This window comes from Cicer arietinum, chromosome 2 (genome assembly GCF_000331145.2).
Source record: "Cicer arietinum cultivar CDC Frontier isolate Library 1 chromosome 2, Cicar.CDCFrontier_v2.0, whole genome shotgun sequence".
NCBI lineage: Eukaryota > Viridiplantae > Streptophyta > Magnoliopsida > Fabales > Fabaceae > Cicer > Cicer arietinum.
The window spans coordinates 10,764,218-10,781,159 of record NC_021161.2 but is presented as its reverse complement, the minus strand read 5'-3'; the positions used below and the strand labels follow the sequence as shown (position 1 = coordinate 10,781,159).

The 16,942-nt window shown below is 34.3% G+C and overlaps 1 protein-coding gene across 1 annotated transcript; it reads left to right on the top strand.

Moving 5' to 3' along the window:
• Positions 1 to 412: 412 nt before the first annotated feature.
• Positions 413 to 2,239, top strand: LOC101507654 (uncharacterized). Its single transcript, XM_004490039.4, has one exon. It carries the CDS (start codon positions 600 to 602, stop codon positions 2,058 to 2,060), a length of 1,461 nt encoding a protein of 486 aa, XP_004490096.1. The 5' UTR covers positions 413 to 599; the 3' UTR covers positions 2,061 to 2,239.
• Positions 2,240 to 16,942: the final 14,703 nt, after the last annotated feature.

Sequence of the window (16,942 nt, the reverse complement as noted above, 5' to 3'; positions counted from 1 at the left end):
GGCTTTGTATATGAAATTTCAGCATCTCACATGATTTCTTTTATTAAATAGTATTAAAAAGTGTAGCATATATAAATATAAGTATAGTAGGAGGATAATGTGATTTTAAATAGTATTAACAAGATAATAAGTTCACAATTGAGCATGAATTGAATGGATGTTGTATTTAAATATGATTATAGCTATTTTAAACATGACTCGGATCTGATCAGTGTGAATTGGATAATGAATATTAGAACTTCCCTTTACTAAATTGGATCATTTATACTAATAATAGTTCAATTTGAAATTTGAGACATGGACATCTTACTTGCAAGTTAGTTATTCTCTTGTCCGAAAGTGGATGAAAACCCATTGACTTCCTTTCCTTGTTTGTGGCTAAATACACCGCCGACATGCTTTTCATACATACACCCCCCTTCCAAAATTTCACATATCAAACAAAAAGTTATCAAACACACACCACACAACACACACTCGTATTTTTATAATTTAATCTCATTCAAATTAAATTCCCACTTCATATATTTTTTTCTTGTCTTTGTTTGAATTTCCATCATCCATTCAATTCATGCTCAATTGTGAACTTATTATCATCAATGGCACTTCCCTCATTCAAACCACACAACAACCCCTTATCAAAACATTCCAATTTCCAACATTTAACTAACCCAACAACCTTAATTCAATCATGGTCATCATCTTCCTCTAAACCCAACAACACTCTCACTCTAATTTCCTCAAAGTTTCAATCTTTATTATTACATTGTTCCACTAAACCAGACACCAGCTCCAACAGCAACACTCATCACAGCAAACAAAACCATGATGAACCCAATTCACTTTCCAACAATTCCCACAAGGAATCACAACCACAAGATCAAAATCAAACATTTTCATCTTCATCGCCTTCTTCTTCAACTACAAATACCAGTACTTCTTTGTTTTCAAGAAGAGGGTTGGTGTTTGATTTGGGTTTTTCAAACTCATGGGACAGTGAAGACATTGGATCACCAGTAGTGAAAAGGTTTCAAAGTGATGAAGAAGAGAGATGGTACATCTGGTACCATGGAAAACCAAAAGGAAAACCTTCTTCTGATTTAATAGGGTTAGCAATTTCAAGCAATGGTGTTCATTGGGAACGCGGTGGAGGCCCTGCAAAATCAAGTACTGATGTTGGTTTTGTGATGAATTGTGGTAATAATTGGTGGGGTTTTGATACTCATGGAATTAGGCCTTCTGAATTGGTAATCATGTCTAGTTATAGAGTTAGAGGTTCAAATCCTGTTTATTGGCTTTATTACACTGGTTATAGTTCTGAATCTGTAGAGTTTTGTGATCAATCTTTTAAGTTTAGTTTTGATAACCCAATTGGTTTAAATGATGAATTTTTTTGTAAAAGTAAGATTTTGAAGTCATTGCCTGGTTTGGCTATTAGTCAAGATGGTAGGCATTGGGCTAGAATTGAAGGAGAGCATCATAGTGGAGCATTGATTGATGTTGGTGATGACAAAGATTGGGATTCTTTGTTTATTTCTTCACCACAAGTTGTTTATCATGGAAATGGTGACTTAAGGATGTATTATCATTCATTTGATTTGGAGAAAGGGGAATTCGGTATTGGGATAGCTAGGTCAAGAGATGGAATAAGGTGGTTGAAGTTGGGGAAAATTATGGGGGGAGGTAAAGTTGGTTGTTTCGATGAGTTCGGAGCGATGAACGCGTGCGTAACGAGGAACAAGATTGATGGAAACTATATGATGGCATATGAAGGTGTAGGTGGTGATGGTAGGAGATGTATTGGTGTGGCTGTTTCTCCTGATGGGTTGAAGGAATGGGTTAGGCTTCAAGATGAGGCTGTTTTGAAACCATCAGATGAAGGTTGTTGGGATGATAAAGAAGTTGGATCACCTTGTTTTGTTTGTATGGATGATGAAGAAAATGAATGGAGATTGTATTATAGAGGTGTTGGTAATGGAGGAAGAGTTGGAATTGGAATGGCTGTTTCTGAAGGGAATGATGTTAGAAGTTTTAGAAGATGGACTGGTTTTCATGTATAAGTTATTACATGTATGTCATGTTCTGTTATCAATTATTTATATTTTTTTTAACAATACAATATCTATAATGTTTGGATTGACAGTGACTTCAGTGAAATTATGGTGGTAGCGTGATTTTGTTGAAACTTCAAATTGTAGTTTTTATCAAAATTATAGTAACACGTTGTCATTCTATCAAACACATGTTGATCCAAATATGCACTAAATTATTTATGAATTGATTTTTTTTTTTTGCGCTAAGATTGGATTAAGTAGTTTTGTGTTTAGTATTTTTTTCAATTAATACAATTTCTTATACATTAAGCTTTGAAGTTTTAACATAGCATGAATTTTTATAAATGGTAACATTTTGTTACTTTCGATTAGTGAAAGAATCTCCAAGCCATGAAATTTAACATTAATCACCACATTGCAGTGTTGGGAAACAAATATGCAAGAAAGAAAGTTTGATATTCTGTTTTTGATTTTTATGTCTTTGATGTCTGATAAAATTTAAAATGATCTTCTTGTTTATATTATAAGAATAATTGAACTTGAAGAAATCACTAGGTAACATAGGGGAATTATGCTTGAGAACTGGCTTTGATAAGGCCTAGATACCTTTTGTGTATCATGGAAGGTGCCTTATGGGATTACTATTTTTTTGGATTATAATCATTCAAGGAAGCAGACTCTGGTAATCTAGAGTTTTTGTAGGAGTTAAGTAAATTATGGATAACGATTGTTTTTGCTAAAGTTTAAATTTAGGAACTCTCATCGATTCCACTTTTACTGTAGTTAATTAATCACTTTAGTCCAACTATTTGGTTATGAAGATTTCTATTTTTGTTTGTCATTTTAGATGCTTTGTTGTGCAAATTTAGTAGTTTGTACATATTTATTTTAGGTTCAATGAAATTTTTCTTAAGCTACTAAGTAGAATATAATACTATGTATTAAAATCTTTGAGCTCCATGAAGATTAACTTCACAGATGCTTAAAGTTTAGTTTCTCCTTTTAACAGCCAAAGTCAAACACCAAAGTCATGTTTGGAGTTGGACAACACTTCAAATTTCCTTGTATTAGTGTTTTTGTCATTACCCCTGCATACCTTTCTCTCTTACCAAATTCTTCATTTTGAGTTTATCTTAACATAACATATCTTAGACTCAATCCCATCATCCAGTGCCATTTCTATTGATTTCATTTTTCTTTTGAACTATTTTGGAATTCTTTTTTACATTTCTATCATGAGATAAGTGTTAAACTCAAAAAATTTGATTGGTAAAATGTGTCATTTCCATTGGAGAATTCTCCTTTAAATAATATTGATACAGAATGATATGTAGCTTTAAGTCTTACTATAACGGCTAATTTACAGTTGAACAAATTAATTATGAGAATAATTATAAATATCATCAAATTTGCACAATTAATAATTATGAAAACTGTCAATTACATTGACTTTCCACCCTCAAATTGATGCTAGTGAGTCTATAAGCATCAATTTGTTAATTAGAAAACTATATTCTTGGCATGTCAATGATTTGGTGAGGACATCAGCCAACTGAATTGATGTTGAGACATTAGGCAAAGTAATAACATTGTGGTCATATGCTCTCCTAATTGAATGGCAATCGACTTATATGTGCTTCATTCTTTCATGGTATACTGGACTTGTTGTAATTTGTATGGCACTTGTATTATCAGAATGCACCAAGTTGATTTTGTTTGTGGAAAACCAAGTTCTGAAAGAAGGTTGCGCAACCAAATAATCTCTGAACATGTTGCAAACATGGACCAATATTCAACTTCAGTTAAGGATTTAGATACATAATCATGTTTCTTGCACTTCCAAGAGATAAAAGCATCACCTAAAAACATACACCAATCAGCATCATTGTCTGGGCAACTAGCCCAATCAGCATCATTGTATGCTTGAAGTTGTATTGTTGCACCATTAGAAAATAAGATATCGTTACTAGGAGTACCCAATAGGTATTTGATGATTCGGTGTACAACTGAAAGATACAAATGTCTAGGATTTTGCATGAATCTAATGACTATGTGGATAGCAAAAGAGATATTGGATCTTGTAATGGTAAGATAGATAAGACCGCAAACCAACTTCCGACATAACATGGGATATGTAAGGAATTCACCTTCATCCCGTCTTAACTTGACATTAACTTCCATTGGAGTTTCAACAGTAGCAGCGTTGACTAATCTTACTATATGAATTAGATCTTGAATATATTTGTGTTGAGTAACAAAGATGTTTTTTGGTTGGAAATGTACTTCTAAGCCCGAGAAGTAATTGAGTTGCCCAAGATCTTTTATGTGGAAAGTGGAATGCAACAATGTTGGAATGTATTGATTATCTCTTGATTTGAACCGGTGATGACAATGTCATGCACATAAACAAGGAGTATCATAATTCCTTTTGACTTTCGTTGTGTAAATAGAGATAGATCATAGTTTCTTTGGATGATTGAAAAGCCAAGAAGTGTTGTTCAAAACTTCTCAAACCACACTTTTGGTGTCTATTTTAACTCATACAAAGAACGTTTTAGTTTGCAAACATTATTACCTAAAGTGGAGGTCATACCCGTAGGAAGTTTGATGTAAACTTCCTCCTTGAGGTCGCCATGAAGAAAGGCGCTCTTAACATATAACAAATGTATTTTCCAAGATTTAGATGCAGTAATGGATAGAATAATGCATATTGTAGTCATTTTGGCCACAGGTGCAAATGTCTCATCATAATCGATACCGAATTCTTCCTTATTTCCAAGAACCACTGACTGAATCTTGTAGCAACCTATGGATCCATCTGAACGAAGCTTTATAATGAATATCAATTTACTGCCAAGAGGTTTAACATATAAGCGACAAGGAACAACATCCCATGTTTGATTTTCTTCTAGTGCTATAAGTTCAGCCTCTATAGCATCTTGCCAACATTTATGCTCCATAGCCTATTTATATGAGGAAGGGATATAAACAGAAGCTAAAGTTGTTGTCAAAGATAAAGGTGAAGATGGATCTTACTTTTTCAGAGGATTACGAGCTTGAGTCTGCAACATAAAGCTGCTGGTTCTTGTTGAAGTACCAAATCAATAGCCAAATAATGATCGGGAGGAGATCGTTGAGGTTTTGGACGTCTTTGGTACACCAAAAGGGGCGTAGGTGTTATTTTTCTTGTAGAATTGTTAGTAAACAAAATGCACCCTCTTGAAAAATAACATTTATAGAAACCTAAATTCTATTGAGATTAGGATCATAGCATATAAAACATTTTTTATGGCTTGAGTAACCAAGAAAAGCACATTTAACAGATTGAGTTGTGAGCTTGGTGTGTTTTTGGGGATGAAGATGAACATAATAGACACAACCAAAGATACGAAGATCGCTATAAGATGGTTTTGTCCGTATAGCTTTAAAAATGGAGAATTGTTGTTTAAGGCTTGAGAAGACAGCCAATTAATAAGATTGATAGTGGTGGAGAGAGCTTTACACCAGAATCGAGAGTGTACAAAAGAGTTCAACATGAGAGCACTGACAACATCAAGGAGATTATGGTGTTTCTTTCCGCTACCCTATTTTGGTAGGGTGTAAAAGGACATGACTTTTATAATATAATACCATTTGTCTGCAAGAACTCTTGAAGTAAAGAACATGTATATTTCTCCTATTGTTAGAACGCAAAATTTTAATTGTACATGAAAATTGAGGTTGAACGTAGGTATGAAAAAATTTAAATATAGAAAACGCTTTAGCCTTAGAGCGCAAAAAAAAAAACCATGTAAAACGACTATCGTCATCAATAAAAGTGATCAAATACATATAACGAACATGAGATATAACAAGTGTTATTCCCATAAATCATCATGGATCATGTCAAAAGGTTGATTCACATTTGTTTGATGAATTGGAAATGGTAGAACTTTACTTTCACCAAGTTTACAAGAAACACAATCAAATTGAATAGCCCTAAGAGATGGGAAATTTCTATTGCCAAGAACTGCATATTTCTTCAAGTCATGAAGAACATTTGAGTTTGGGTGACCAAGACGCTTATGCCATGTTTGAAAATTAACAGTTGCAGAATTACAAGAAATAAAATGCATAAAAGAACATGGGGACAACAGTGAATAAAAAGGAAAAAGACGTCAACCTTTAGGCTCTGTCGCGATCATCTTCTCTGATTGTTGATCATGCACAAGACAATCAGATTTCGAGAATTCATCTCTACAATCATTTTCAATTGACCAGGGAAAACATAACATTGGTGAAAGATGAAGAAATATCATCAATTATGTAATAGGCAAATTGTTTCCATCACCAGTTTGTATTTGGAGATTACCAGAGTAACTTGTAACAATTGTAAGGGCAATAACAGTGTTGATCATATGATTAGATGTCTCGAAGTCAGTATACCAAGAAAAATCGAGGGAAGAAACGTTACCAGAAATACCCAAAGCAGAAAAGGCTAAAATGATCATTTGTTAAACCATTTCGAGGGTTAATGTTGAAACGGTGGAATGCGAATTCTAGTTCATAGAAATAGGTGCTATAGAAGGACAAACAGAGGAGGTTGTTGCAGTTTTCTTCGGTGTTCTGGTTGGACATCCTTTATGATATGGTCATCCTTTTTGCAGTAATTGCATAACTTTTTAGGATAGTTGGAAGCAAAATGCCCATGCCTTTTGCAATAGAAATATTGGATAGTACTCATGTCTCTCCCATGAGGTCGGCCTTGTACCACATATGTCATTGGGAGAGAATCGACCTTTTGTTGTTTCATGGTTATTTGAGTGAGAAGGTGTTGTTCCTCACGAAGCAACTCATTGAGACAAGTATCCAAGGATGAGGCAGTAGCTCAATTCATGAGATTGGACCTTAGTCCCTCAAAATCAGATCTCGATTTCATCAAAAATTGATAACGTTTGGTAGTCTTATGAACTTTTTGCACATTAATTCTCCCTTCACTTGACATATCTTTTTAATAAACAATGTCAGTGTATTCAGCCCAAGATGGAATCGCCAAGCAGCGTTGTCTTGGCTGTATATTTTCTTCAAGTAATCTCACATCTTTGCTGTAATACCTCAATTTTGTCCGACAAATTAATAATAATAATAATAATATGTTTAATAAGTATTTTTGCATTTATTATTATTTAAGTAAATAATTCTTTTTTTTTTGTCCAAATTTTAAGTATATGTTTAAACAGTTTTTATTACAAAAAAATATATAAAATGATAATTATAACAACAATAAATAAAAACAAAATAAAAAAATATTTTGTTTGCTTGCCAGATTGGTTTATGTCTCCTTCATCTATGCTGCAAGCAAGCCATCTCCATCTTATTTTTATTTTTATCCAAATAAGGTTATATTTTCACCATTTGCATACTCAATCAAAAAGCTCAGCCACCCTTTTCCATTTTCATCTCTGCAGTTCCATTTTTTTTGATAAAACAACATAAAAACCAAAAATCAATCTATTTCATAGACACAAAGATTCAACTTTGCAGTCTATAAATTAAGGCAAAAAAAATCAGTAGAAAAAAAGGTTAGATTTCAAAAATAGAGGGTTTATTTTCTTTGCTTCTGAAATAAATCAACAAAAAAAAAGAAAAGTGTTGTAAAAAAAAAAAAAACCAAAGCAGAGAAGATAAAGAAATGTTTTATAAAAAGTCCACCATAATCCTTCTTCAAACCAACTCATAACCATAACCAAAACTCAAACTCATTTTAACAACACAACCCACAAAAATCTATTAAAAGATAAGATAGATAAGGCGATCGTTACGACCTTCCAGTTCAGCCGCGTCGTAGCCTCCATCTTCATCGTGGCAGATATTTAGAAAGGCGAGTATTTTTTTTTTTACTCTCTTTAAGTTTGTTGTGCTTTATGTTATTTGGAAGATATAAACATCACTATGTTAATGACTAAGATTTGGAAGTAGAGTTTGATTTGTTGGAAACTTTGTTTTATTTGACATTGGGTGTTTTGGTTGAAATCTTAGTTTTATTGTTTCTCTGGTTTGACTTATAAGGCTATGATGATTTCTTTGGTTTTTTATTATTATTTTGTAAAGATATTGCTCCATATTATCACTACTGGCCTCAGCATTGCTATCCTACTCCTAACTCTATTATTAGTGTGTTGGTATTCGCATAAGAAATGACACTAGCAACCTGCGATCCATACTTAAAGTTATTTATTATTGATTTCATTTTATAGAATCATTTAAAGTTATATTTAATTTTTAATTTTTTTTAAAAGGGAAGAAAATAAAGATGAAATTATAATCAAATATTAAAGGGTTAATTAGATGTGACATTTTGTTAACCTTTGAGTTGTTAAGACGCATGTTGTGACAGTTTGTTAGTTCTAAAACTCATTTTCATAATTAAATTAATAAATATACAAAAGTTAGTTTAAAATGGTTATTTAGACATAACATCTTTTTAATCTTTGAGCATTTACGACACAAGTCATACAACTTGGGAGTTTTAAAAGCTCATTTTAATAATAAAATAATAAAACTATTTTTTAAATGTATTAATAGATGTGACATATTTTTACTCCTTGAGTTTTGAGACACGAGTTGTACAATTCGATCGTCTTAAAATTCATATTTTTAAATAATTATCCAAATCAAGCAAGTTTTTTTTTTTTTTTATGTTTGTCAAAATTAACTTTTTTTTAAATAACAAAATACAATTTATTTAAAAGCAATCAACACATCCACATTTTCTACCAAGAACTACGTAGCTTTGATTTCTCCATCGCACCGAGAGATACGTAGGAGCAAGATTACGCTCTTGTCAAGCACACTAATAAAAACTTTCTTTTTTTCTACTCTTTTTAACACACTTTCATCTCAAAAATCACATTTATAAAAAACAATTTATATTCATATTTAATAATTAAAAAAAATAAATATATTTAAGTTGATAAAATTTTGCACAATTAATTATAGGTAACCGTATGTTAACGGATGTCGTAGGGTGCTAATACCTTCTTTACGCATAATCGACTCCCGAACTCAAAATTTGGTTTCAAAGACCATTTTTACATTTTTTTTTCTATTTTTAAGGTTTTTCCAATATTTACCCTATTTTAAAATAAATTTTGGTGGTGACTCCATTGAATTCGATGAAAACTCGAAACTTTAGGCCGCGACAGCTGGCGACTCCACTGGGGACATTCTTAGAGAGTCAAGCCTATACAAATTAATTGTGCATAATTGTTGTTTTTCATTTTTATTTTCTTTATGTGTTTATTATTTCTTAATAAGAATTAGTTGACATTATAATATTCTTTTAGGCTAGGAGATTTTTTTTATATTTTTTTTTTATGTTATTTATTTATCTATTTATTTTGTATATGATATATGTTTTGTTAGTATTATGGATTTATTGAATTATGTTTATTCAATACCTACACTTTTTTTAAGACACACACTTATGAGTGGAACCTTATACCCGGGTTTGAACAAAACTTAAGCTTAGTTTCAAGATTGCGTAGTGGTAGCCTTCTAGATGTACATCCTGTTTGGTTAGCATGAAGATCTCACCTAGAGTTTGATCCTATTGAGGTTATTGTCACTTCAAATAGTTTACCTATTGTTGTTGACAATATTCTAAAATAGGATTATTGGCTCTAGGAACCGTGTTTAGAACCATAGAGCCTCCTTTGTGAGAGTTTCACTACATAAGCCAATAGATTATTTCATTGTAAGAATATCCATAAAAACCAAAAAATTATCTCATATATTCAAGACATTATATATATATATATATATATATATATATATATATATATATATATTAGTTTCATTCATATCTCATGACATTTTTTTTTTCTCTCTTTCTAAGGAAAAATAAAACATAATAGCATTTTGCATAAATTTTCAGGATTTTTGGGGAATCATACAAACTTTAGTCACGTGTTATTTAAGTGGACAATAGGATCGGAAAAAAGAAAAACTTTACTTTTAAAGTTCAAGCAACCTGATTTGAAGAGTTTAAGAGACATCAGTAGTCAAATGAAAACTATACAACGTGAGAGTTTCTTTCACAAATATGGGAAAATTCTAAATCTCTTTGCAGTGAATGTGCAAACAGGGGCCCTCACGACATTAGCTCAGTATTATGATCCTCTCTTAAGATGTTTCACCTTCCAAGACTTTTAGTTGGCCCCGACATTAGAGGAATTTGAGCGAATATTGGGTTACTCCTTAGAGAAATGAAATCGTTATCGATATACTGGGCAACCACCGAGTTTGGATGCAATTTATGAGGTGTTGAAAATCGACATAAGAGAGTTGGCAAGTACAAAAGAGGAAAAATGAATCATTCATGGTTTTTCAAGAAAATATCTAGAGCAAAAGTGTCAGGATTTAGCCGCTAAAAAAGAATGGAGTGCTTTTATAGATGTTTTGGCTCTAATTATTTATGGTATTGTTTTATTCCCAAACCTTGATAATTTTATAGATTTTGCTGCCATCAATGTCTTCTTAGCTTTAAACAAACATAAACAAAACCCAGTTCACGCGGTTCTTGCTGATGTATACTAATCTCTGCATATGCGACACGAGAAGAAGGGGGGAACAATTTTGTGTTGTGTTCCAGTGTTGTATACTTGGTTTGTGTCTCACATGTTCAAGAAAGGGTATCATGTTGGGGCTCAATGTATAGCTAGTCTTACTGGAGATATAATTTCGTGGTACTATAGAGAACAAGGGGTGGAAGAGATAATATGTTGATGCGGAGATTTTCCAAATGTACCTCTCATGGGAACGAAAGGATGTATTAATTACAATCCAATGGTAGCTCTGAGACAACTCGGCTACCCCATGTTGGATAAACCAGACGATAAGTCATTGGAGGCTTTTGTTTTGCACAATACGGGTATAGTAGACCCACCAATGTTGAGAAGGATAAGTCGAGCTTGGGAGTTGATCATAAGAAAAGGAAAAATACTCGGATGTAGAAGTTGCAGCACAAAAGAACCCTATCAACAATGGGTAAAGAAAAGAGTCCCATAAATCAAGTTGTCTTTCCACAGTACACCCTCAAATGATCAGGAAATGCCTGAACATATCCTTGTTGCAAATGAAGAGATAGAAGAACTCAAAGCATCATTGCTAAAATCTGAAGAGGAGAAAAAAGAGCTGCAAGCGAAGTTAGAAAAAGTCACCCAAGAGAATGAGAACTTAAGATCACAAAACACATGTAAAAGTCAGTTTATCGAAAGAAGCAACAAGAGGTTGAAAATTGAAAAAGGAAATAAACTTGACATACAAGATTGTTTGAGAGGCGCAAATGAAGAGTTAGATGTGCGAAAACAAGAAAGGAATACAACTATTGAAGAAGTCTATATGTGGAAGCAGTTGGGGACAAAATCAGCAAGCTCTGAGAAGAACATAAAAATGGAGTTTGAAGATTTAAAGAAACAACTGAAAGAAATGGTATAAATATGAGAGTCAAGTATGGAATGAGAGGCAACAGAAGGAAGAAATCGAAGAATTACTCTCAAAACACCAAGATGCACTAAAAGCAGAAATAGAAGCTTCTAGTGAGTTGAAGAATTACATTGATTATCAAGAAAAGATCTATAATGACTTGAAGGATGAAACCATATACTGGGAGGAGCGTTTCATGGTGTTTCTTGGGCAATTGAAGAACCAAGAGATTTACAAAGAGTTGGAAGGTAAAGGCAAACATTGGAAAGTTTGCTTTTCAAAATTGGCAATGCTAGCTAATCAAGCAGTCTTAAAAATTCCAACACATCTAAGAGAGATTGATGCGGTAATGCATCCGTTGAATACTCCAGTCAAAGTCTACAAGTTCGTTGAATATTGCAAAAATTTGATAGAAGAATTGGAGGAAAAGATTGGTTGTCCTATTAGAAGAGAAGATTGAAATCCCATAGTCAATGTAGTTTTTAATTTGAATATGATGTACTCTTTTTCTTATCAATGAAGGATTTTCTATTTTTCATTAATAATTCGTGCAAGACTTATGATTCCCCAACATCCAAATGTAAAAATAAAAAAAAATAAAAAAGATAATAATTGCATTTTCATTCCATTCATGTTTAATACATACTCATAATTATTTATTTATTTATTTAAAAGAAGCAAAGAAAAAATCAATAAAATTGTTTCCCCGACACCCTTATCGGACTCGTGCAAACTCGAAGATCATGGAAGAACTTGAGCAAAATCAAGAGGTGATGAGAATGGATGTCAATCAATTGAAGGACAAGGTTGATCAAATCTTAGAAGCTATACAGGCTTTGTCAAGGAAGGGGAATACTGATGAGAATCCTCCGGCTGCAAATGAAGAACACCAAACCACTCCTTCTCACCCACCAGGCTTTACCCCGACTACCCAGCAACCTCGTACAACAACTATACAATTTCCTATGTACGGTCTTCCACCCGGTTATACTCCACCCTTAGTCGTCAACCCCATGGAAAACAACCCAAACCACTTAAACCCCCAAAACACTCAACCCTCAGAAAATATTCCATATATTGCACCCCAAGTACCCCATTTCGATACTAATGGAAATTGGCATCAACCTCACATTGGGGATGATACACTCCGGTTGCAAATGAAGAACACCAAACCACTCATTCTCACCCACTAGGCTTTACCCCGACTACCCAGCAACCTCATACAACAACTATGCAATTTCCTATGTATGGTCTTCCACCCGGTTATACTCCACCTTTAGTCGTCAACCCCATGGACAACAACCCAAACCACTCAACTATCAACCCTCAAAACCAAAACCAATCACACATCCCATCTCCTCTAGGCTACGTGCCACCCCAAAATGCTCTACCATCAGAAAATATTTCATATATATTTCACCCCAAGTACCCCATTTCGATGCTAATAGGAATTGGCATCAACCTCACATTGGGGATGATATACAATCAAAGGAAAAATTACATGTCTTGGAAGAGCGAATAAAAGCAATTGAGGGGTATAATGTTTATGGCCTTGAAGCTTTTGATATGTGTTTGGTTCCTGATCTGACTATCCCTCCCAAATTCAAGGTTCCTGACTTTAAAAAATACAAGGGCAACACATGTCCTAAAAATCATCTAACTATGTATTGCAGAAAAATGGCTTCTCATGCTCATAACGACAAGCTGCTTATTCACTTTTTCTAAGACAGTTTGAGTGGGGCATCGTTAAGCTGGTATATGCATCTCGAGCAAAATCGAATTCGTTCATGGAAAGACCTGGCCGATGCCTTTTTGAAACAATACAGGTACAACATTGACATGGTCCCTGATAGGATGCAATTTGAAAAATACAAGGGCAACACATGTCCTAAAAATCATCTAACTATGTATTGCAGAAAAATGGCTTCTCATGCTCATAACGACAAGCTGCTCATTCACTTTTTCCAAGACAGTTTGAGTGGGGCATCGTTAAGCTGGTATATGCATCTCGAGCAAAATCGAATTCGTTCATGGAAAGACCTGGCCGATGCCTTTTTGAAACAATACAGGTACAACATTGACATGGTCCCTGATAGGATGCAATTGCAAAATTCATTGAAAAAGGACAATGAATCTTTCAAAGAATATGCACAGCGGTGGAGGGAAATAACATCACAAGTGGAACCTCCCTTATCTGAAAGAGAAATGGTTGATACGTTTATGAATACTCTCCAGTCGCCTTTTTATGATAAGATGATTGGGAGTATGTCATCAAACTTTTCTGATCTGGTCATGATAGGAGAAAGGATAGAAAGTGGGATGAGGAGTGGAAAGATCGTATGTGCAACAAATAGCATTAAAAGACCCCAGACGACATTCACAAAAAAGAAAGAAAGGGACGCTAACGCTATAATGGTAACCCCAAAGTCTCCTATTTTCCACCCATCAATTCTTATCGACCCCCAAATTTCCAGCCCCCGATACCACAAACTCCTTACATTCCTTATCCATATGTGGCCGCAACCACACAAGCTTCATACCTTCAATATCACTCTTCAAGACCACCTTTTTATCAATCACCACCTACCGGATTTTCCCAACAAAATCAATGGAACCAAAATCCAATTCTAAATCACTACAGACCACCTGTTAATCGAGAAAAAAAAGATAACTCGTTTTGACCCAATTCCCGTCACATACAACCAATTGTTGCCTCACTTACTTCAAAATTCAATGATAGTCCCAATACCAATGAAACCTCTTGAACCACCATTTCCAAAATGCTACAATCCAAATTCCAAATGGGAATATCATGCAGAAGCCGTGGGACATTCCATCGAAGATTGCCAAGCCTTAAAATCTAAAGTGCAGGAATTGATTAATGCAAAATGGCTTACCTTCAAATAGGATGGCCCCAACATAGGGAGTAATCCCTTGCCGGGCCATAGGGATGCCTCTAACAATGTCATTGAAGACAAGATAGACCAATATGCAACAAATGGTCATGTGTTCACCACGAGGTCGTGTGTGGGAAATAATATATCTTTCTCAAAACCATTGGAAATTCTTTACAAAAAAGAGGATCTTAAGCCAACTCCTAGAAGACTAAATGCAATAATTGTCCAAGCACCAACCCATTTTCCTTACAGAAATACCAAGGCGGTACCGTGGAAATACGAAATCACATCCCACTTGGCCAATCATCAACCAAGTGATGGTTGTGAACTTAAAGGAACTGATGTCACTAATATCTCAGGGATTGGTGGAATGACTCGGAGTGGTCGAGTATATACTCCTGAACAACTTAGGAAAAATGAGGTTCATGGAGAAAAGGGAAAAGAAGATATGTATCATGCCATAAAAGGACAAGAGATCAGTAAAAAGACGGTGTCTGAAGAAGAAGCTAATGAATTTTTGAAGTTTGTCAAACAAAGTGAATATAAGGTGGTGGATCAGCTAAATCAAACCCCTTCCAAGATATCAGTTCTCTCCTTCTTATTGAATTCTGAAGCACATAGAAGGACATTGATGAAAGTTTTAAACGAAATCCAAGTTACTCACGATATCACTGTCGATCAGTTTGATGGAGTTGTCGGTAACATCACTGCTAGTAGTTGCCTGAGTTTTAGCGATAATGAATTACCAGTTGAAGGGACAGAGCATAATAAAGCACTACACATCTCTGTGAGGTGTCACGGTCATATTCTTGCACGAGTGCTAGTAGATAATGGTTCATCGTTAAATGTCATGCCTAAATCAACACTATCAAAACTATTTGTTGAGGGAGCCTATTTGAAGCCTAGTGCTTTGGTGATAAAAGTGTTTGATGGATCTAGAAGACAAGTTGTTGGTGAGATTGACCTGCCGATTCAAATTGGACCCCATATTTATGGGATAACCTTCCAAGTGATGGATATTAAACCGGCGTACAGTTGTCTTTTAGGGAGACCGTGGATTCATGCTGTTGGAGCAGTGACATCCACCCTCCATCAAAAGCTAAAGTTTATAGTGAACAATAAGCTGGTAATAATATCTGGGGAAGAAGATATGATAGTAAGTCATTTATCTTCTACAGGCTACATTGAAGACATGGAGGAAGTCATAGAGACTTCTTTTCAAGCATTAGAAATTGTCAATGTTGTCTTCATGGGTGAAGGATATCGTTTAAAAGAACCAAAACAATCTACCACATCATTGAAGTCTACCAAATCCATGTTAGAAGGAGGAGTTTTTGTTAATTTGGTGAAGCTGATAGAAATACCAGAAAAGAACAATAGGTACGGGTTGGGATATGTACCTACTCAAGCTGATAAAGAAAAGGATGCGAAGGAAAAAAGAGAAAGCAGGATGACTCGTTGGAAAAACTGGATACCAAATTCACAGAAGATTCCTATTTATGACATTCGCCAAAATTTTCAAAGCGTCGGAGTAGCATATGTTGATCAGGTGGCTGTTGCGGAAGAGGATCATGGTAATGATGATACCCTCAAGCTAGTGTACCCTTGTCCTCCAAACACCAATCTCAACAATTGGAAGATCATTGAGTTTCCCGTGTTTGTTAATTCGTGTTCAAAGTAATTATGTATTTTTAACTCCTTTTGCTCTGCCCAAGGCTATAAGGATAACTAATTAGGGCATATGTATTTCAATTCCGTACTTATTATCAATAAATGCATTTTTGAATTCTCCAATTGGTTTTGTTTTTCTCTTTTCTTTTGGCAATCCTTATTCATATTTTTTTCCCTTTTTTTCTTCTTAATTTAAACAATGCAGAGTCGAGAATGAATGTGTTGAAAATAGTCGTGCTAGAACCCTTTCTTGTAATTTTGAACGTCTAATTAATCACACTAATGAGGATTGTGAAGACGATTGTGAGCCTCCCCCAGAACTAGAAAGCTTATTTGAACAGAAAGTTAAGATAATCCAACCCTATCAAGAACCTGTTGAGGTGATCAATTTAGGGAATGAGCATGATAAGAAAGAAGTTAAAATTGGTATGTCTATGAAAGAAAGTGAGCGAGAAAAGTTGGTTAAACTTTTAATTGATTATGTGGATGTCTTTGCATGGTCATATCAGGATATGCCCGGGCTTGATACTAACATAGTTGAACACAAGCTACCACTCAAGCTTGAATACACTCCAATTAAATAGAAGTTGAGAAGGATGAGACCTGATATGTCACTTAAAATTAGAGAAGAGGTCAAGAAGCAATTTGATGTTGGTTTCTTAGCAGTAGCAAAATATCCTCAATGGGTGGCTAATATTGTACCAGTTCCAAAGAAAGATGGAAAGGTTCGAATGTGCGTTGATTATCGGGATTTAAATAAAGCTAGTCCTAAAGATGATATTTAAATAAAGCTAGTCTTAAAGATAAATATATTTAAGTTGATAAAATTTTGTACAATTAATTATAGGTAATTGT

Coding starts and splice junctions, on each gene's coding strand:
- LOC101507654 (XM_004490039.4), top strand. CDS start 600: ATGGCACTTCCCTCATTCAAACCACACAACAACCCCTTATCAAAACAT.